Genomic DNA, 22463 nt, shown 5'->3' with positions numbered 1-22463 from the left:
TAAACACTATATTTTCTGTTTTATTATATTACAGTATTATTACTATGAGTGCCATATACTCGGCACAGCGCAAACCTCCAGAGTGGTTTCAGATCAGATCTTGCCATAGATCAAATGAAGATCCATGCTACTTTTTGGATTTTTCCCACACATTACCACAAGTTAAGTTGTTAGAAGAGTTGGGAATATACAAGAAAGCAGAAGGGAAAAAAAGGGAAATGCATTTTGACTTTTTTTGACTTGATTTATTTAACTTTCTGTTGAATACTGTAGTCACAATGACATCATATTTTCCAATCACTGGTTTAGCTTCATCAGATATCATTTTCTTATAACTGGAAATGCTGGACATCATGGCAGGGAATTCTGTGCAACTGAAGGTTTAATTTAAAGGGATCAAACTAGAAACATTGTCCATGTTTTTCCTGTTCTTTGTGCATTCGAACATATCCACTGTAAGCTCAAAGTGGAGTGTTGGGTCAGGTGTGTCTATGCGAGTGTGATTTCTGATCACTACTGCCAATCACATGTGTGCTAAGCAACAGCCAACTGCCTAAAGGACACTTTAGGATTCACTTTAGGAGTCAATGACATCAACAAGACTTTAAATGCAGCGAGGAAATTGGGAAAAGCCTATTTTAGATGTCAACATGCAGGCTGGACTATTAAAGTGATATTAATATACCTTCACATACAGGATGATGTCTATATCAGTGTCGATTACGTAGAGTCTCATCCTTTAAGCCTTGTCGCTCAAGTAGAAACATTTGATTGTAGCAAATGGGTACAAGGATACTATAAACTATAGCGCCCTCTAGTGGCACTACAAAATGCATTTTGCATTGTAGGTGTAACATCAGAAGCAATTATCTTTACCTCATCTGTTTTTGCAAAAAGCTATGATCATGAAGAACCTGACAGCCACATTCAGGGGAAACCAGTTGTGAAGCATCGCTGAATGCCAATGATAAACACTTTAAACCAGAGGTGAAATCTTTGGTGTTTATGTTGCTTACAGTGACTGAAAACTTCTTAAACCCCAATATCCTCCTAAAACATGTGCAAATAAATTACAGCTGATTCATGATGAAAGTTCTTCTTTTACAAGCCCTCTATTGATTTTTTTTTACAGAGTCCTCTCCTAGTTTAAGAGACTAACATAGAATAATAAGCCCTGGGGAAGTTGTGTAAACACTTTCTTTTTTGTTTTACTCTTTAGAGCATTCATATTATAACCATTATTATTGTCACTTTGAAGCACAATATAATTATCTTAAGGCATCTGCACAGACAATGCTGTGCAATAAAATAATAAACCAGTAGAAAACAAAAATTTACTATGTACATTGAGTCAGATCAAGTGCTACTCCACTTGTGGTCCACAGAGCAAGAGGGAGGAGAGTTTGTGAGTGTGTGTGTGTGTGTGTGTGTGTGTGTGTGTGTGTGTGTGTGTGTGTGAGAGAGAGAGAGAGTGTGTGTGTGTATGTGTGTGTGTTCGCGCTAGGCCGTCTCGCCACTCTCAGTTTCTCGACTGAAGTAATAGCGCACTGGGGGACCGGGCAGATCTTCGTCACCATCCACCTCAGGGGCAAATGATACGGTAAGGTCAACATACTTCCTGCCTGCTGAAGGTTTGATCAGTTTATGCATTCTGCAAGGAGAAGGCAAATAGCGATATTGTTATGGAAATGCATAAGAAAACCACAAAGGATCGTGCATCATTTTTCTAATTGCATTTGTTGATAGTCGTCGCACAAAATTACACACATTAGCTGAAACACGTACGATTATTTTTATAATCGATGTAAAATAGGCTATTTTAGTTAGGCCTTACGTCAGTTTGAGTCTTTTGTTATGGCCTGGCATAACAGGCACATACAGCATCTTCACTCCGTGAACAACCATAGTGGGCTCAATTCCGTACTTCTCCTGAAATGAAGCATACAACCTGTTTGTTCCTATGTACTAAGCAATAATTCATTAATTCTTAAATTAATTACATATCTTAAATGTAATTTTAGGAGACTATTGTTTAAAAAACTAAAATCATGTTTATGTACATGTATATTTTAGATTCACCAAGGCTGCATTTATTTGATCAAAAGAGTTCTGTAGTAACATATTACAATTTAAAAAACAGTTTTCTAATTTTAACATTTTTTATTTATTCCTGTGATGGTAAAGCTGAATTTTCAGCATCATTATTCCAGTCTTCATGCTGATCAAGAAACATTTCTTACTGTGTGCTGCTTAATATTTTTGTGGAAACCATGATTCATATTTTCATGGTTCATCTTTTTTGATGAATAGAAAGTTTTAAATAGATTTTTTTTTGTAACAAAGTAAAAGTCTCTTTGCTGTCACTTTTGATCAATTGAATGCATCCTTGCTGAATAAAAGTATCAATTTCTTAAATAAATAAAAAAATCTTACCGACCCCAAAATGAACAGTAGAGTAAATTTTAGAAAAGTGTTTTTAATTGCAGTTAAATTGCTGTTTCAATGAAGTTCAGGTTTTTTTTTTAAATTATCTGTAAAATATACTGTATTATTTCTATCACATTAAGAATTATGAAAAAGTGGTTAAAATGCTTAAAAGATTGCTAAATTCGTCAGCAGACAATGTTATTGTGACACATTATGGGAGATTCAAAAATTTTATATTCACTCCCATAATACATTTCAGAGTGTAAGCAGTGGTTTAATCCATAGCTGGTGAAAATCATGATTAAATTGGGGGTATTATCTACTTTCAAAAAGTAATTTTTAGTTGGTTCTCTGAGAAAAACTGTCAAATTTTGTCAAGTTGTTCCTAACGTGTATGAGATTCTTTCTTCTGTTGAACACAAAAGAAGATATTTTAAAGAATGTCGGTGACTAAACAGTTGATGGACTCCATTGAAAAAAAAAATACTATGGAAGTCAATGGGTGCCATCAAATGTCTGGTCCCCAACATTCCTTAAAATATATTCTTTTGTGTTCAACAGAAGAAAGAAACTCATACAGGTTTGGAACAACTTGCGGGTGAGTAAATAATGACACAAATGTTTGTTTTCTGGTGAACTATCCCTTTAAAGTGCCCTTGACATTATTGACCTTCAGGCTAAAAAGTGGTACTCACCCTTACTGCGCTGATGAAATCAGACAAGGTAAAGTCCTCGTGACCGAAGATAGTCCAACGGTCCCAGATAGAAAAGGAGATATCATCTCTGGTGAAAGCAAAAAGATCAAATTATACAAAGATAAGAAACACATATCTATTCATTTTTACAAGTGCCAATCTGTGCATGAGTGTTGCTGTTACCTGATCTGGGTTCTCTTGACCGGAGCGGTTTCTGTGAGCACCATGACTGGAATTGCCAGGTTGAAGAAACAGTTCTTAAACAACTCAAATCCATAACCACCAGCGACTTTTACCAACTCAGTTGACACCTACAAAAAATGAATAATAACACAATCATAAATACACAAAGCAAAGGACTAAACACAACAAGAATCATCATAGAAAACGATTTCCCTACAACAGATTTTTTTTTTTATCTCTCACCAGTCCTGCGACGGCAGCTGTAGATGTGGCGATAGCAGGGATGATTTTGCCAGCAATTCGTTTGGTTTGTAGTCTGTCAGCGGCCTCGATGGCATACATATGAGCTCGCAGAGCCGACGCTGACGCTACAAAATCCATGTGTCCGTTTGAGTCATCATCCTTTTCAAAGAACAGCGGAGTCATACGTAGCCTCTCTAAAGACAAAAAAAGAAAGGAAAAGATACAAAATAAGAGGAAAAAAGTGTATGGATTTGTTGGGTATCTTGGTTTAGAGTATGTGGATGAGAATCAACAAACCAGGTGTTATAAAGCTGGAGCTGATGGCCTCCTGTAGCTGTGAGATCGCTTCTCTCTCCTCTTCACTGCTCACTGTCATTTTCAAATGATCAGGCTTCTTAACAGACTCATCTGTCTCTATATGCTGATACAAATACAGATGCTTAGTAGTTATTTTCTTAAAGGGGAAGAGAGCAATTTCTGCACCACTGGTGCCGTTTCTGTCTAGCAATTTATTTTTATTGTTTGTCTATTAATATATGCATCAAATAGATGTCTTTGTCTGTTGCATTTTGCACCATAGGTGATACTTATTTTATGATGCCATTGCAACTATAAGGGGAAGAAATTAGCAAAGACCTAGCGATTTGATTTGAAATCAATATTTAGGGCACAATACAAAAATAACAATTCTATATGCAGAGAATCCCAAACTTTTTTTATTCAGGCAAACCTCTTTTACCTAAAATATTTACTTGAAGTACCTCCTGAAATTCAACACATTTGCATAACACATACCTGTTATGGCAAAGCTTCATGTTACATGATCCTTAAGAAATCATTCTATGTGCTGATTTGGAGCTCAATAAACATTTCATATTATTATTAATGTTGAAAACAGTTGCACTGCTATTTTTGTGGAAACCGTGATACATTTTTCACCAACTTTCATAAATAGAAAGTTCAAAAGAACAGCACTTTTTGAAATATAAATCTTTGGGAAAATTTTAAATGCCTTTACTATCAATGCACTGACCGTTATGTATGTACAGTTAAACAATAGGAGAAGTTTCTTGGTAAGAAAAAAAAAACCTCTCAAAAGTTCACCTTTAAACAACTCAACATTAGGTTGTTTTATTGATACATCACAGACAAACATTTTCATTAGTGGTTGAATACTAAATACATAAATAACTGGTGAAAGAACACATACCTTTTCAGCTGGTTTGTATTCGGGAACCTCCACTTTAGTTAAAACACTTTGAACAGCCTCATAGGAAAGTTTCTATGAATTATTCAACAGCACATAAGAAAAATCAACAACAAAACATTAAAGAAATTAATTTAAGAATTTTATTCAGATAACACACAAGTAAAAAAAGAAAACAAACCCAGATTGAGATGTTGAAATGTAAAAATATTTTACCTCCTCTGAATATGGAATTTTATAAATTCCAGCAAAAAGGCGAGCTGCGCTGACAACAAAACCAAAATGCCTGATGAAGGAGAAAAACATTTTTTCATGAACTTCCAAACATTACATCTTTTTATTTTTTTTAAATCTCATTTCTCTCCATCACTGTGAGTAACAGTCTATAAACAGAATATTTACTCAGATACTCACAGTGGGTCACTGAGATCAAACTCTATAGGAGAAGGCGGCCGTTTGGGAGACTGCCAGAACAGACCTGAAAAAAAGAGGAAAAACACTTTTCGTGACTCTATTGGCTTTTAATACAGCACCTCTGCACAAGTGAGCAAATCATGAGACTTACTGCCGTCTTTTAGCCGTGTGTCCAGTGGAAATGAGTGAAGTAGTTGTAATGCCTGAAAAATTTAAGTAGAAATGAGATATGTTGTGTAAACATCACACATACACACTTTTTTTTAATGAGAAATATACTACTATAATATAAAGCATTTAAAAGCATTATAACTATTATATAAATACCTTTACATGCCAAAAACAATAGCGGTCATTACACTATTAACATCTGCAGGACAGTTACCTTTCTTTTGAAGTACTTGTCGAATTTGAGTCGAGCAAGAGCTATACAGTGATTCCATTGAGTAGGTCTCCGACTCAACAACTTAATGACCTGAAATGATCCTTCCATACTCTCCCCAGCCATCATCCTCTGCACACACAAGCAATGAAATTAAACTACAACAAGGCTAAATTAGTCTTTAGGTAAGCATGCAATATATATCCTCACCTGTAACACATCCTGAGGTGATGAATGACTCTGCCAGAACATGTTGTAAATGGAGGGTTTGTGGGAGTAAGAGCTCTCAAACTATACACAACAAAAACAAGACCACAAATCAGATCACTCGCAGCATTTCCAAACACTGTTAGGAGTTCTAAGGAGATCCAGTCGAACTGATTGTATCTGAGCTTTTTTTAGTCGTTTTTGACCAACTATTAGAAACTATTTCCTCGGAGTTGTTCAAAACTGGGTGACTTTCTTAAATGTACAATCTGAACAAACAAAAAATGGATTTCATTTAATGAGTCTAAGTTGTCATAAAAGTCACACAGTGGCTGTTTGTGGTGAAAATTGACCAACCATTGGAAATGAAAGTAAAATACGCTAAAACAGAGCGATTGTTTTTAATGTGTTGAATAAGATCACACAGAAATTAAGAAGTGAGCCATCAAGAGTGCAAAAGATTCACAAAGGAGGGTTAATGAGGGATTCTTTAATTAAGGATTCTTTCAAATGAAACTTCTTTTAACTATGTCTATATTAAAACATTTATCGCATGTCCTAGAATAAAAATCATGTCCCTGATCATCCTTCATGTGGATTTTGGTATTGGTGATGGTAATGACATTTTTAACTTTTTGGAAAAAGAAAAAACGCTGGATAAGCCGTCAGCTAGTAGTCAATGTTAAAACAGCTGCAAACCTACAAAGAAATGGATGGTTTCTGGAATTAAAATTCTTAAATATTAACTGGTTTAGTGAAAACACTTTAAAAAAGTTACTCGCAAATCATCAAAAATATTACAATAAAACTATATTTCTGCTACCCTAGCAAATACTTTTGGTCACCAAACTATGTAATTTATTATACTCATATATATATATAAACACTAAAATAACTAAATAATATGATAATAATTACATTAGTAATAGGTACAGTGATTCTTCTCATAATATATATTGCACATCACCTCATTTTTCAGAGTCTGAAAACAGATTGTTCGAAGATTCATTCTCTCTAAACCCCTCCTTTCCGAGACCTACTCTGCTCTGATTGGTCAAAAAGCCCAGTCTGTTGTGATTGGTCTATCACTTACAGCGCACCGGAAACAAAACCCCTATTACAATTAATCAACTACAATTAATACAAAACTCTGCTGCTCGAGTATTGACAAAGACCAAGAAGAGAGAACACATTACACCTATACTGAAATCCTTACATTGGTTACCTGTTAGTTTTCGTGTTGATTTTAAAAACCTTTTATTAGTTTATAAGGCACTGCATGGACTTGCTCCAGACTATCTTTTAAAAATGCTTACAGTATATGAACCTGTAAGGACTCTCAGATCATCAGATTCTTTTCTTTAAATAGTACCACACGGTAGAACTAAAAGATTTGGTGATGCTGCTTTTAGCCGCTACGCTCCTCGCCTCTGGAATAACCTTCCAGAGGAAGCAAGACGTGCCGAAAATATTAATAGTTTTAAGTCTAAATTAAAAACATATCTCTTTAGTCTGGCCTTCCTGTAATATTTTACATTGTTTTTAATTTAATGTTTTTCTTTATTTTAATAAACCCTTATACATTTTTATTTATTTTTTTGTGTGTGCCTGTAAAGCACTTTGAACTGCATTGATTTGTTTGGAAAAGTGCTATATAAATCTAATTTGCTTGCTTGCTTGCATTTGCTATTACCATATTTGAATTACAACTTTTAGGAGACAATAACTATATAACTATGTCATGCACTTTAATCTTTAAAATTGTGCAGACATTTTACATTCACAAACAGCAATATTACACACTTTATATATGCTATATCCACTCATTGAAAAATCAGTCTAATATTTACGCCAGGTAATGTGTGTAAGAGTGTGTGTTACTGACCTTGTCTCTGGCCCACTGTATGGTGTGTTCAATGACAGCAGGAAAAGACTTTAGAGTGCAAAACGGAATCTCCTCCTCCGGTGGGTCTCTCTAAGAAACACAACCACAGTTGAGAAAAAAACATGGGACAATGCATACACAAACTGGCACACAGCCTATATAAACACTTATACACACTCACATGGCTGTTGTAGGACTCAGTGAGGTTTGGGATGATGATCTCAGTGTGCCCTTTCGTACCCATGGTACCCGAGTCTAACAGAGCTTTCTGATTGGATACGCTCCGACTGCGAGTTCACAAAAGAACCATTAAAGAATGTGCAAAGAAGCACACTTTATACATTGAAAAAAATCATGGATTACCTATCCACATATCTCCGAGCCTCCACGTTGTCCAGTGCGGTGACCACCAGGTTGAGGCAGGAGAAGAAAGCATCACTATAAATGTCCTCTGTAGCAGGATATACTTTATTCAGATGAGCATCTATTTGGAGCTCTGGGTTTATTTCTAATGTAGCTGCTGCTGCTGTAGTGCTCTTTGGCTTCTACAGAGAGGGAGGACAATGGGCAAAAAATAAATGAGAAGTAATTCATGAATGAAAGAGCGAAAAAACTATCAAATTAATAAGATACCTGTATATGGTGTGGTCTGAAGAGAAACTGCCGGTTGAGGTTGGATTTCTCAATCAAATCTGGATCAGTAACGCAAATCTAGGAATTAAAAAAAAATGCATTCTAAGAATTGTACCAACTTTCCGTTATTAAAGTAAATGAGAAGGGGGAAAAAATGAAGAGTCCTGTCAGATGTATATCCCCACCTCTCCTGAGCATCTGTTCAATCCCACACCCAAAAGTGCCAAATTCTTCAGCATCTCACAGCCGATAGCACCACAGCCCACCATAAAGACTCGAAAACTGTGCAGTTTCAAACACAGCGACTCGCCGATACACGCCCTCAATGCATCGTACCGATCACCCCTACAAGCACACGTCAAAAACAACATTTAAAGCAGTGATCCTTAACCTTTTTGACTCCAAGCTCCTCACTGTCCACAACAATATTTGAAGGCTCCATGATTTTTCCAGTTGTTTAAGATTTCCTGGAAAAAGATTTGTTTTTTTTTACTCACTAATTTCTACCTGAAAAAAAATATTTTATAGCTTGGCATAAGAACAAAAATGATTTTATTAATTAAAAATGACTTTTCCAGGTCTAGAAGTAACAAAATTAGGCTACCTCATTTTTCAAGTGAGAACCATGGTTCTTCAACGCCAAAAAACAAAACAAAAAAGTTGTTGAGGAATTGAATAAATAAACAAAACAATCATGATCCTTAGTTGTTTTGGCTTATTTTAAAGCTTTTTGTCTTATTTAAGACTTTCGTTCATCTTCGGAACACAAATTAAGATATTTTTGATTAAATCTGAGAGCTGGATCACTCCTCCATATGCTTCTTAAGGGATCGAAACTGGCCGGCCCAAAAGTTAGAAAGACATCGTTAAAATAGTCCAAGTGACTACAGTGGCTCAATCTCAAGTTTATCAAGCGACGAGAATACTTTTTGAGTGCAAAAAAACAAACAAAAAAAACGACCTTATACAACTAATCATTTCCTTCTCTGTTCGGCTGTTACGTGATATTTCACGTAGTGAAACTACGCAAAGCTTCTAGGTTGTACGTCACGCATCACACACATGACCAGCGTCGGCCAATAGTGAGCCTGCGTGTGACGTGCAACCTAGAAGCTTTGCGCAATATCACTACGTGAAATATCACGGCCCACAGAGAAGGAAATGATTAGTTGAATAAAGTCGTTATTTTTGTTTGTTTTTTGCGCACAAAAAGTATTCTCGTCGCTTGATAAACTTGAGATTGAGCCACTGTTGTCACTTGGACTATTTTAACGATGTCTTTCATAACTTTTGGGCCGGCCAGTTTCGATCCCTTAAGACGCCTATGGAGGAGTGATCCAGCTCTCAGATTTAATCAAAAATATCTTAATTTGTGTTCCGAAGATGAACGAAAGTCTTACGGGGTTGGAACAACATGAGATATTACCATTCTCAAAATTCAGTAGAAACATATGAACTAACAAAACAAGATTGCTTCACACTCACCTTGGGGCAAATTCCTCAGCAGGAAGAGATTGGAGGGGCTGAACCACCTCAACTGCATCGAGATAAAACTGTATAAACACACATATAAGAAAGAATTAATACAATCTCTTCATATTAATGCCATACATACACCACCATTTAAAAGTTTGGAGTAAGTAAGATTTTTTTTTTGTTTTTAAATAAAAAAAAATGAATACTTTTATTTAGCAAAGATACATTAAACTGATTTAAAAGTGTCAGCAAAGACATTTAAACGGTTACTTTCGTACATTTTAAAATGTATTGAAATTAATTTTGAAAATATTATAAAACTAGAAAAATTTAATTGCAATAATATTCTGTATTTTTGTTCAAATAAATGCAGTCTTGGTGAGTACAAGAGACTTCTTTTAAAAACATTCAAAATCTTTCAGACTCCAAACTTTTAAATGGTAGTGTACTTGAAAGACAAAAGAACATCTGACCTTTGACTTACCCATTGCTGAAGAGGGGAAAACTTTCCAGTGAGAGCCTTTAAAACCTCCTGACTAGCGATACCACCCACCGCTGCCGCTAGAGGAGAGAGACATCCCCTCGCACAGCGCGACACACACCTCACCAGATCCTGGTTTATGCATACCTGACAACACACATTTTAAATTGAAAGATGGAAGTGTGAAGAAGTGCAAAACAGGATGTGACAGTGTTTGTAAAAAGAAAAACAAAACAAAAAATGACTTTGTTTTTAAGTGTTTTGCTGATCTCCTCTGTGAACTTCAGGAGCAGCTCAGCATCCTGCAAACAACTACACACAAAAGAGGAAAAAAACACATCACAATTTTAATTATCCATGTCAATCATAATCAGAGAGAGATAAAAAGAGAGAATTAAAAAATGCAACAAGCATTTTGTCTGTCCACAATGAATGAGAAATGACACAGCCAATTAGAAAATATTTGACGTTTAATGTACAGTTATTGTATGTGGAACCACAATTTTTACCAGTTTTGGGCGGGTCTATTCAGCACAATGTTGCATAAATAGAAACTAGTGATGCACCGAAACCAAAATTTAAGATTCCATATAGCCAGAAAACTAAAACTGTAAAAAGGTTTTGGTAATTGAATTTGGGTAGTTGAACTCTGTATGCTGTTCAGGGTGCCGTCTTAACTCATAAATCCAGAAAAGTTAAAACAGACAACACAGAATTCCAGAAAAAAAATTAACATTTCATAGGGCTCTATTATTAAAACATTTCATAGGTCCCTATCAAATTTGTATTATAAATTTTTTTTTTTTAACTTTTAAAAAAAAAAATTCAATTGATTATACATGCTTTTGACAATTGGCTTTATGCACAGCTGCACTACTTCCTGAACTTTAGCCAGCTCCTTTGTTTCCTGTCTGCCATTATTGGGACAAACTGATTAATCCAGGTGTGCCTGGCCTCAGTAACAATAATCAGGCACACCTGGATTAATCAGTTTGTCCAATAATGGCAGACAGGAAACAAAGGAGCTGGCTAAAGTTCAGGAAGTATTGAAGCTGTGCATAAAGCCTATTGAAATGGAATATGGGGAAAAAAAAACATTTGTTTTGAAAAAAATAAAATAGATTTCATTGGGTCCTGTATAAAATGCACGTTGTGTGTATGAAATAGACGCTGAAACAGTCAAAACGCATCATCGGAAAAACGCTGACTGTTTCGGTCAATGATATTGACCCTTCCAAAACAATTTCGATTGCTGAAATTTTGGTGCATCACAACTATAATAAACCAAACCCTCTTGACCTGGTTGCTTTATCATGCCACGTCTAATGTAGGACAACATCTATTTAAAACATAGTGATCTGCTATTGGTAAAGCTCGCTAGGTTTCTTAGGCACAGCTTGAAAGAGGAAAACAGTTATTTACCCGATGCTGGGGAGTCTAGCATGCTGTTCCAGGAAAGCATCCAAAGCTAACATGATAGTATGGAGCTGCAGAGGGACCTGAATGGATAGGGTAAATTTTTTTAGCCAAAAAGTGAATGATTCTCATGTCAATAAACATAACTGGACTCCAACAATGAGAGAGCCTGTGTTTGACCTCGGGTTTACTGAAGTCTGGAGTGAGGAGCCGAGGATCAGATAACTGCTGCTCCATTGTCTCCTAAACAGACCATAAATAAAGAAAAGAGTTACTCATACTTTACCACTATTAAACAGAACAACTGAAGTTGGTGTTAACATACAAAGCTGAAGGTTTTGGGAATCTTGACCAGGCGGAAGATTCCCCCATGAGCATATGGCTGGAATGATGATGTATCTCCAATTGCAAAACTGTAGGGAGACAGAACTAAATACACACACATAGACAAGAGTGTTAAGTACGTCAGCAGAGTACATCATTGCGCATGATGAAGGTAGAGTTTGTGTTCATACCCGTAACTTGGTGTGTGGAACTATTGAGTTCACTCATGCCATTGATCTCTTTAAAACACACACTCTGCCCTGTCTGGAGGCCGTGTGTCCGGCTGTCCATACACGTCACAACACCAGGGCTCCCCTGTGATTGGATGCCAAGCAGGAAGTTAAAAAGCGACCCATATCACAGAATTGAGCATTTCTGATTAAGTTCAGCATTCAGGCTAAGCATCTGTTCACACTTGGCAGGTTTGGTTAGATTAAAACAAATGCACTTGTTGTATGTGCGTAGACTACATATGATGGTATCGTTTTAATCGAACCCAACACGCCAAGTGTGAACACATGCCAAAAGTAATGTGAAGGTGAGACAGTGAGGTGCTTTCATTACCTGGCTGATGTTTTGGATGAAGACTTCTTTTGGTTCTTCTCCAGTAGGGTCAGACACCTCAAACGTCTCCCCAAAATCACAGAACACCCGCGAGCAGATCCCAAAAATATCACAGCCAATGAACTGCACCAAAAACACATTTTTAAAGCATCCAAACGGAGAGTTCTAGCTATGTGCAAATATGTCTTGGAATATCTGTACCTTAATCGGAGGCTGCAGAGAGTGGCAGAAATGGTTGATTCGTTTCTGTAAGCTCAGCTTTGTTTCTGTTAGTACTACACACTAAAGAAATAAATACAAGAATAGACACATTAAGTATGATATGAACATAAAGAAAAATCTAATTGGAATAATGGTAAATAATGTAAAATGAGTGTTGCACTTTGAACTTGGAGTTTTCATGGAGACTGACCTGGTATCTCTTCAGGAAGCTGAGGTCAGTGCTTTCATCCAGGACATCAGTGGACACACTGACCTGAACATATGGGTTTAACTCAGCCACTCGTGAATGGACAGCCTCCACCCTTAGAGAGAGAGAAAATCATTGTGGTCACTGCACAGCTTTATTCAAAAAAAGACAACTAACAACCTAGAGTTGGTTAAGCCACAAAGACACTTATGTAGAGTTTTAACTTTATTAAGGGTGGATATGACCAAAATTTTACATCACGGGAAATATATATATATATATATATATATATAACAATTTAGTTATTTTCTTCTGGAAATTCAATCCAAAAAAGGGATTGAATTCAGTCTGCTTGTAACAAAAGCAACTTTAGTGTACCTTTTCTTCTGGCTTTGCACATCCTCCTCTCTGATGAAGAAGTTGGTGCCCAGATCCCAAACTTCACATCGCTTACTGTCATGAAGGGTGACTGCCTACAAACACACATGTGCAAATCTCATAAAACTACTGAAAAGTAACTGCTCAGAAAATAGTCCAAGTAGCCTATAACAGTAAAAAGAGGATACACAATATACTATAGATAATAGGTGTTGAAAATTAATATAAATCACTATACAAACTAACAAATTCACTATACAACTTTGGGGTAAGTTTTTTGGAAAGAAATTATTCTAATTCAGCAAAGATGCATTAAATTGTTCCAAAATGACAGTAATGACATTACTAACGATACAAAATATTTTTATTTCAATAATAAATGTTCTTTTGAACTCACGATTTATCAAAAAATCCTGAAAAAATGATATCAATGTTTTCACAGAAATATTAAGCAGATATTAAGCAACCATTTTCACCATTTTCAACCAAATCAGCATATTAGAATGATTTCTGAAGGATCATTTGACACTGAATACTAGAGTAATGACTGCTAAAAATAAGGAATAAATAACATTTTAAATACATTACAATAGCAAACAGTTATTTTACATTGTAATAATAAATTAATGTTTTTACTGTATTTATATATATATATATATATATATATATATATATATATATATATATATAAAAATGCAGCCTTGGTAAGCATAAGAGACTTCTTTCAAAACGATAAATACAACTTTTGAACAGCAGTGTAAAAAATATATAATTTAGCCATGATTTTTTTTGAATGCCATGAAAACTGTATATAGAAATGTTCTGTGTATATATTTTTCTGTATATAGAAAACTAAGAAGAAAATGAAATCTAGACATTTATCTTACCTTCACTCCTGCCAGAACAATGTTTTTTGCTGCACAAGATGAGAGATTTTTGATTAGAAATTAAGTGGCGTGAATTACAGCACTAAACACAAATTAAATGGTTAAACTGTAGATGAGGTACATGGTATGACAATTATAACTCATAGGATAAGGAAGCGATGAGCTTATTGGAGGAAAAACTAAAGAAAATACATATACATGAATCATTGATATCTCAGATCATGATATACTAGAAACTAGATCCTTTTAACACCCTTGTACTAAGTATAGAGCCATTTACAATTTCTAGAGATTTTAAAGTCGGCAAGAAACAGAAGTTGTGATAGTCTTTTCTTCCATTTTGTGATGTATATCCGAGTGAAAGCTTCTCGATCAAGAAAAAAAAAATGTAGGGTGGGACTTGATTTTGTCCAAGGGGAATTTATTGGACTGTTGTGGTTTGTGAGTGACAGGTTGTCCTCGCGCCAGTAAACATGATAGAAGAGAACTCATTGATAGTGGAAGTTATTTTGATTAAAGATTACCAGAGCACATGCATTTAAAAAAAATATATATATATATATAAATATACATAGCATGGTTGCATGGTTGGATAAATCATTTATAATAAATACTGCAATATGTTAAAAAAAATATATATATATATATATACAAGTATTGTCAATTTTGATTTTATGGTGACTTTAAAAGCATGTAAATAGTAAAACAATGAAATACAAATATGAAAAAAGAACTGAAGTGGTGTGTGGATGGACATTGGCACCACTCACCTATTTCCACTCCAAGAGCTCCCATTCCACTGACAAGCACAGAGGACTGGGCCATCTGCTGCATAGCACTGTCCCCCAGCACATACCGCTGCCGACTGCGCGCACATACACACACACACACACACACACACACACACACAATTAGGAGCAGAAAAGTAGGATTGAATCAGATTCTTAAAGGGATAGTTCACTTTGAAATTAATTTTTTATATGTTTTAGCTTACCTCAAGGGCATCCAAGATGTAGGTGTCTTTGTTTCCACAGTATTTTCAACTTTGATATTTTTAGGTCAAACCGTTCTTGTCTGTCAGTCATATAATGCAGGTCTACGGTCACTTCCTCAAAGAGCATGCACAGAGAAGTCCAAATTAAACATGATTTAATGACTCGTAAATGTAAGTACACATTGATGGCCTAAGACACGAAACGAGCGGTTTGTGTGAGAAAACGAACAGTATTTATATAGTTTTTACCTCTTGTAAACACAGCCACTTCCAAGTGATCTGAGGGCGCGGGCGCTTCGGTCTTTTCCGGAAAGCACCGGAAATGATCTCTCGCGCGTGTACGTCACTCATTGTTTACACAGAACAGAGATTGTAGGTAAGACGGCTAATTAAAAGGGTACTAATTTGCGTTTATCCGGGATGTTTAAACCGTTGTAAAAAAAAAAAAATAAAAAAAAAAAAAAAAATTTATGAGTGACGTACACGAGCGAGAGATCACTTCCGGCGCTTGCCGGAAAAGACCGAAGTGCCCACGCCATCAGAACACTTGGACGTGGCTGTGTTTACAAGAGGTTAAAACGATATAATACTTTTCGTTTTCTCACACAAACCGCTCGTTTCGTGTCTTAGGCCATCAATGTGTACTTACATTTACGAGTCATTAAATCATGTTTAATTTGGACTTCTCTGTGCATGCTCTTTGAGGTGGTGACCATAGACCTGCATTATATGACTGACAGACAAGAACGGTTTGACCTAAAAATATCAAAATTGAAAATACTGTGGCACAAAGACATCTACATCTTGGATGCCCTTGAGGTAAGCTAAAACATATCAAAAATTAATTTCAAAGTGAACTATCCCTTTAAAGTGCCCCTATTATGCTATTTTAAAGTCTCCTAATTTTGTTTTGGAGGTCTCCTACGACAGGTTTACATGCAAAGGTCAAAAAACTGTTTTCTCATAAGAAACATTGCACATCACCACATTTTTCAATGATTCTCAAAAGACTCCATGGATGAATCAATCTCTCTAAATCCCTCCTTTCCGCGAGCTACTCTGCTCTGATTGGCCAGACAGCTCAGTCTGTTGTGACTGGTCTACCGCGTTCAGCGCACATCGAAAAACAAAAACACCCATTGCCATAACTAAACTTTAACTAGTTATTCAACCCGAACCTCCATCGGAAGGACGACTTGAGCAGGACGTTTCCCAGTGATACACTACTCAGTTTGGGGTATATTGTGAGATGTTGCAAATGTAATTCCTCACCATCAGCATTACCAAGTGTATGTCCAACAACAAACCGATGTGTATTTTTCTAATTTATTGCGGTGAACATGTGGAAACTGTATCAATAACAGGCTAGAGCATACAATAGCCAACTCTAACGTGAATGACTGATGTAACATAAACGTTGGTAAAACACATCTTGCTCCATCCTTTATCTTTACTCAAAGTAGTAAGAACGACTTTAGTAGTAAAATACTAAATATTTTAAACACCGGTAGATATACATCAATAATTAGTCATACTTACAGGATGTGATTCTGAGGAGCAAGTTAGTCCAAATAAACTGGGTAGGCTACAGACCCATCTACAGCAAGTGTTTTGCGAAACCCGCATTGAACTCCGAGATTTGAGAAGCAGTTGTCAGTAAAATGAAAGGAACACAGCAAAAGTTTGCGATTCTACTGCTGTGGTATCGAGGTAAAGACGAACTTTAACCACTGATTCTTCACAGTCTCATACTTTGGAAGTGAAAATAAACCCAATTTACTTTCACAGCGGAGAGCACAGAGTCTTGACGACATGATATCCACATGAACAAGCAAGATGTCCTCTTCCACGCAGAACGTAGGCAGGCATTATGCAAATGTAGTAAGTCGTGACGTGTGAACTTCGCGAAAATAGATTCAAACTCTAAACGACTCGTTTGAGCGGTTCAGAGTCGACTCTTTTTTTTTTAGATAAACTAACTTTATTTAAGATGCACTTTCAGCTTCACAACTTTGCAGACTGTTTACATTCACGTGCAGCTACATTACACACTGCATGAAAGGTAATTTTCAAAAATCAATAATAGGGGCACTGTAACTAATCAGACTCTATACATGACAGAAAGCAAAGCCCGTCTCAGTTCTGTCTCAGTGGCCCTGTTTACACCTGGTATTAAGATGTGTTTTTCCGATAGGATCTCAAGTAGACGAGGGAGACACATTCCCGTTTACACCTGGTGTTTTAATCGTTCTCTTTTGTTCACTTTCAACCACTTCTGTCATGCTTTCTTCAAGGGGAGGGTTTCGATCTAATGGATGAAATAACCTCGCACAATTTACATATGAAAGCGCCTGGAGACAACGGAAAAACATACGGAGAGCATTGGCTTTCGTTTCTGCTCTGATAGCTGCAAGACCATGCAAAACACGGTGAGTGCGTGTTAGAAATCACTTCAAATTAGGAATGCTGAGAGAACTTGGTAGTTTTTTTTTTTGTCTTCAAACCAAACTTGTTTCTTCAGTCGACAAACTTTAAATCCCGTCTGGCTAGACCGTTTCCCATTATGTTTACGTATTAGGTCAGTAAGCGGAGAGTAGGTGGTCTTTTGTGGTCGTTAAAACACATTCGAATGCATTTTCGACTACCTCTGGAAGTGGTCGAAAATGGACAAGCTCAAAATGTTTTAGACCCCAATTACACCTGTATTTAAGGTCATCCACTTGAGATCCGATCGACCAAAACGCATCTTAAAGGGGTCATATGATGCGATTTCTTGTTTTCCTTTTTCTTTAGTGTGTTATGTTAGCCTGGCTAACGTAAGGCTAACGTTGCCTTACATTAACGTTGGGCAACGTTGCGTCGTGGTTCCCAGAGCCAAGTCTCAATGAGACTTGGGTCTGGGAACCACATGTTCATTTTCTCGTATTTGAGGCGTGGTTTACGAATCCCCGGTGCCGTTTATTGGGTGCTAAGAATGTCTATCAAATGCACCTGTACGTAGCCAGAGACTATTTATATAGAGACATGCCACTTCCCCAATCCTTAATACAACTATATAGGGAAAACCCGTAACGCCAAAGATGGCGGTTGTATGCACATGCCCCGCCCCTCCCGCTGGAAAGCCAATCGTCTGCTTTTAACAGTCAAGCCGGAAAACATTTAAGCCTATCGTCTGGTTCCACCGACGCATGCGCACAGTTGAGGTTTGCGACAGCGGAAAATATGTTACTGTTTGAAAAGGCGGCAGATTTGATGTGTTAGTTGTGTAAATATCAGACATCCCAAGTCTCCCGGAAGTTCCGGGAGTCTCCCGCAGATTGATAGCGGCTCCCTGATGACCGCAAATTAGTTCAAATCTCCCGGAATCTAGAGCGAGCGAGCAGTAGCGCGCGCACGACAGAGAGCGAGAGAACCCTTGCGCATGCGCAGTAAAAGTATAACCTGTGGGGAAAAAGGCGTTTTAAACCTTATTTTGGAGCAAAGTCATCACACTTTTTCAGCGATTTTTATCATATTTTATTAAGTTTGTATACATGCAGTTTTTATGTCCCGGTGACCAGTGAAAGTGCAGTTCTGGGTCTCTGCCCATTCATTTAGATAGGAGCCTGGTCTTGTTAGTCCGAAATAGCTGCCCGGAGGCGTTGCCAAGATGGCGGCCGAGTGGCATGACTTGCCTAAAAGGACTTTGACGTAGCTCATAGCCAATCATCTCAATTATACCAGATGACGTATGTAGAGCGACAGAAATTAGATGAGGAAGAAGGCGATGGGTCGGTCAGAGATTTATGTGTAAACGATGGCGTGTATCTAACGGCCGTTTCACACCGCATGCGTGAGCGGCACGTATTTTTTTCGCCGTGCATGTTAATCCATGAGTGCATTCACACCGGGAGCAGGAGGAGCGCGTGAGCAGCAGTGAAGCGGGGGTTTCGCCGTCGAATCTGGTTTTGCTGCTCTGCTCACGCTAAATTAAAGTGAAAGCACACTTTTGATGGACAAAAGTAAATATGATTTCACACAAAAAGTGCCCAAAATGCACAGAATAAGCATGTCTAGTGAGTTTTAACAAAAACTTGAGTAGGCAAATAAAAGAAAATAAAGACTCAAAAATATTTATAGAAGATTTAGGCTACCCGGTAAAAACTTGTTTTTAATTATTCAGTTTGGGTGAAAGTTGTGTATTACATATATATATTAAAAAAAAACTAAAGTAAACTAGCCAGCAAATATTATATATAAACGTTCTTTTAGTTTATGTAACACACAGACAGCTACATAGGCTAGCACAACCCAAATCAAACCTGAGTGTGCGGTTTATTTGTGTGTTTTGTTTTTTATCCGCGGAGTTTGCAGTCTTGTAAACATATCGAAAGTATGACTGAAACTAATAGATTGGAGCCATTTTTTGGGTTGTTTTGTTGTTTAACATTTATATGCGAATGTTGTACACCTCCCCATTACAAACTACAAGACTATCAATGTTATAAATGACCAACTTCTAAAAACAAATGTATAGTTGTCTTTGTAAAGAATTGCTCGCTTATAGCTTTGGAGCCGCTGCTGTGACACTGTACAAACGCTTCCAGTGTGAATACTCTCGCGCAGCTGCAGTGACGATGTAGTTACGCTGACGCGCTGCTCAAGTGCCGCTCATGCTTGCGGTGTGAAACCTATGTGTGAAACGGCCGCATCGAAAGGTAACTTCGCGTCTGCTGCCATGTTGGATCCATAGGTATAAACAAACTGCTTCGGTGTGTCGCATAGACGTCGTCATCGTCTTGCTGCTCCCTCCCCGTTCTGTGATTGGTTCCCTAAATGAGGCGAAAATGTGGTCCATGGTATCCAGACTACCTAGCAGCGTGAATAAAATCGCGCTGCGGGAAGGCAGTATGGGGAAACCCAGGCTAGTGTTATGTAGCCGTTTGTGCATGTAGCCTATAAGATCTGCAGAGTTACAATGCTCAAAGTGTCAAACCTCCTAAAGAGATATTCTTTGTAAAAGTTAAGGCTGAGCCATGCCTTTCTAAAACGCTTTGTTCAAACATGCCATGAGTTTCCATGAGTTTATAAAACATGAGTTTCATAACACCGCCCAAATGTACACGCAAAGAAAGAAGGCGTAACTTTTATTCTCGCTGTGTTATTGCCGCCGGCGCCACCATGTCGTGGAGATGCTGTGTTTTTCATTGCGAAAGCCAAACTACTTCGTTTGACCTTCCAAAAGAGGACACAATTAGAAAACAGTGCTTAAGATTTATTTACAACACTGTTCCAGAACAGTACAACTAAAATTTTCGCATGTGTGCTGCACATTTTTCGGAGGACTGTTTCCAGAACCTGCGAGAGTACAAGGCCGGCTGTGCACAAAGGCTGATTCTAAAAAGTGGGGTAATTCCATCTTTCCAAGTTCATTCTGGCGCTTCTGACTCACAGACACAGCCTCTAAGTATGTTTTCATATTTTAAGAATTTGTTCCACATGGTAAGGGGCGTGACATTTCCATCACACGCTTAAGGTTTTTGGGCCAATCAAAGCACACACCGCTTTTCAGAACAATGAGCTTTGTAAAAATCGAGGCGTTTCAGAAAAGCAGGGCATTGAGGTGCAACAATAATGTAAACTGTGTGTAAAATAATGACTTTTTTTTTTTTTACCTAAAACCACATAAACACATTGCATTAAACCAAATACACAAAATAATGTTCTTTTTAGAACCATCATATGACCCCTTTAATACCAGGTGTAAACAGGGCCAGAGTGTTTCAGCTTCAGTATTTACAGTGTACCTGTACAGAGAATCATCTATATCCATGGAGTCAGCCATAGTGGGAAGGGGAGAGGGGGTGTCCAGATGTTCCTCTGTAAGATTCTCTAGGAGAGATAAAGAGAATCTATTCAGCGCTGACAATTGAAGTTTACAGCTGTGCAAACCTCCTTTTTCAAAGATCTGGGTATGTCACACATGTTACTTTTCAGACCCTTTTGACAGACATTATCTACAGTAGCCCTACATCAACATGACCTGCTCACGAGCACCTCAGGATGACTGGCAAACCAATCTGTAAACTGGTTCGACTGATTCAGTCAAAAGAACCGACTCAAAAGAACGATTCATAGGCAAATCTCTATGGCTTAATGAAACATTTTAGAAAAAATATACTCACAACAGAAACCATAACTTTTGAAACTGTACTCATTTCCATAACTTTTCCAGCCGTTAGATGACACCACTTTAAAATCCCCTGATATGTCCCGGTTTTCCTTGAGCATTTTAGCCCTGAATGACTTGACAATTAATTCTGCCTGCAGTGCCAGTTCGGTTTTATGCATCGTCATGCTTCACATAACTTACATATACTTGGGAAATAATCAACACATTGTGACTTTCTTAAAAAAAAATCTATTTGAGCACTGGCACACGAAATTACAGACATAACGTGTATAATATATCCTCCATATAAAGACGACAGGCTCTAAATAATGATCTGAAAACAATATAAATCACATCATCACAAAAACATTTCATATTTAATTGTAGATCGTTAAACATGTAATAAAATCATTAGTTCATCATATTGCTTACTCATATCTAACTGTTATGTATCATTAGCACTTAGGCTAACTGAGCTGTTCACAAAATTTGCTTATCTGTTTAACTATAAACAAATCAATCAAATCTGCAGGCACGACTCAGCCAAATGCGCCTTTGCGGCTGTGATTGCTTGATTTCAGTGAGTCGTGGTTTAAAGTAGGGTCTGTAGCATAGAAAGAGAGAGAGCTGTGTATTAGCTACCTGTCAATGTGCGCTAGGAACGGGAGCAGCACACTTCTTCTACTGCGCGTGCGCGCTGGGGTTTCGTGGTGGGAAACTATCTACCGCCACCTAGAATGGGTTACTCAGAATCATTTATTGAAGCAACACCATACATAAAAAGAAATTGTCTTGGTGACAAAATATGCTTTCAGTGCACAGTAACAACAACAATAATACACAGTAACTTAAGGACTACAGATAGAAGAAAAAAAAGATAAGTGAATAATTTATTTTTTTATATAATAAATAGTCATGTTTATGATTCGCCATATATATATATATATATATTTCAAGTGCAAAAAGAAAATGGTCATTTTAAAACAGCTCAGTATTCTGATCAAATATTCAAGCACCTTTTACATTTTGCAATAAACTTCTTTAAATATCCTGTTGGTCAGAGGATTCTGTGAAACAGGACAATAGGCCTATATAGTTGGCATGTTT

General features: G+C 37.1%; 1 protein-coding gene across 1 annotated transcript; it reads right to left on the bottom strand.

The window, feature by feature from the left end:
• Positions 1-1080: 1080 nt before the first annotated feature.
• Positions 1081-22079, bottom strand: uba6 (ubiquitin like modifier activating enzyme 6). Its single transcript, XM_056256883.1, has 32 exons — positions 21999-22079; positions 20992-21074; positions 14982-15076; positions 14212-14240; positions 13325-13419; positions 12950-13061; positions 12739-12819; positions 12538-12660; positions 12165-12288; positions 11975-12078; positions 11830-11892; positions 11656-11732; positions 10479-10545; positions 10237-10380; positions 9762-9829; positions 8462-8621; positions 8277-8354; positions 8007-8188; positions 7825-7930; positions 7644-7733; positions 5762-5842; positions 5555-5683; positions 5321-5372; positions 5170-5233; positions 4972-5041; positions 4759-4830; positions 3846-3969; positions 3549-3742; positions 3306-3433; positions 3123-3210; positions 1835-1929; positions 1081-1651 (listed from the first exon to the last, which is right to left on the bottom strand). Exons 2-32 carry the CDS (start codon positions 21027-21029, stop codon positions 1501-1503), a joined length of 3084 nt encoding a protein of 1027 aa, XP_056112858.1. The 5' UTR covers positions 21030-21074; positions 21999-22079; the 3' UTR covers positions 1081-1500.
• Between the last annotated feature and the right edge of the window lie 384 nt (positions 22080-22463).

This window comes from Rhinichthys klamathensis, unplaced genomic scaffold (assembly GCF_029890125.1).
Source record: "Rhinichthys klamathensis goyatoka isolate OS25496 unplaced genomic scaffold, OSU_Roscu_1.1 h1tg000133l_1, whole genome shotgun sequence".
Classification (NCBI taxonomy): domain Eukaryota; kingdom Metazoa; phylum Chordata; class Actinopteri; order Cypriniformes; family Leuciscidae; genus Rhinichthys; species Rhinichthys klamathensis.
Note: the sequence above shows the minus strand (reverse complement) of the source record. Positions and strands in the feature narration are given on the sequence as shown.

Coding starts and splice junctions, on each gene's coding strand:
- uba6 (XM_056256883.1), bottom strand. CDS start 21,029: ATGGCTGACTCCATGGATATAGATGATTCTCTGTACAG. Junction 12,079..12,164: donor TTCCACACACCAAGTTACGG/GTATGAACACAA, acceptor GTGTGTATTTAG/TTCTGTCTCCCTACAGTTTT. Junction 8,622..9,761: donor GCTGAGGAATTTGCCCCAAG/GTGAGTGTGAAG, acceptor GTGTGCTTGTAG/GGGTGATCGGTACGATGCAT.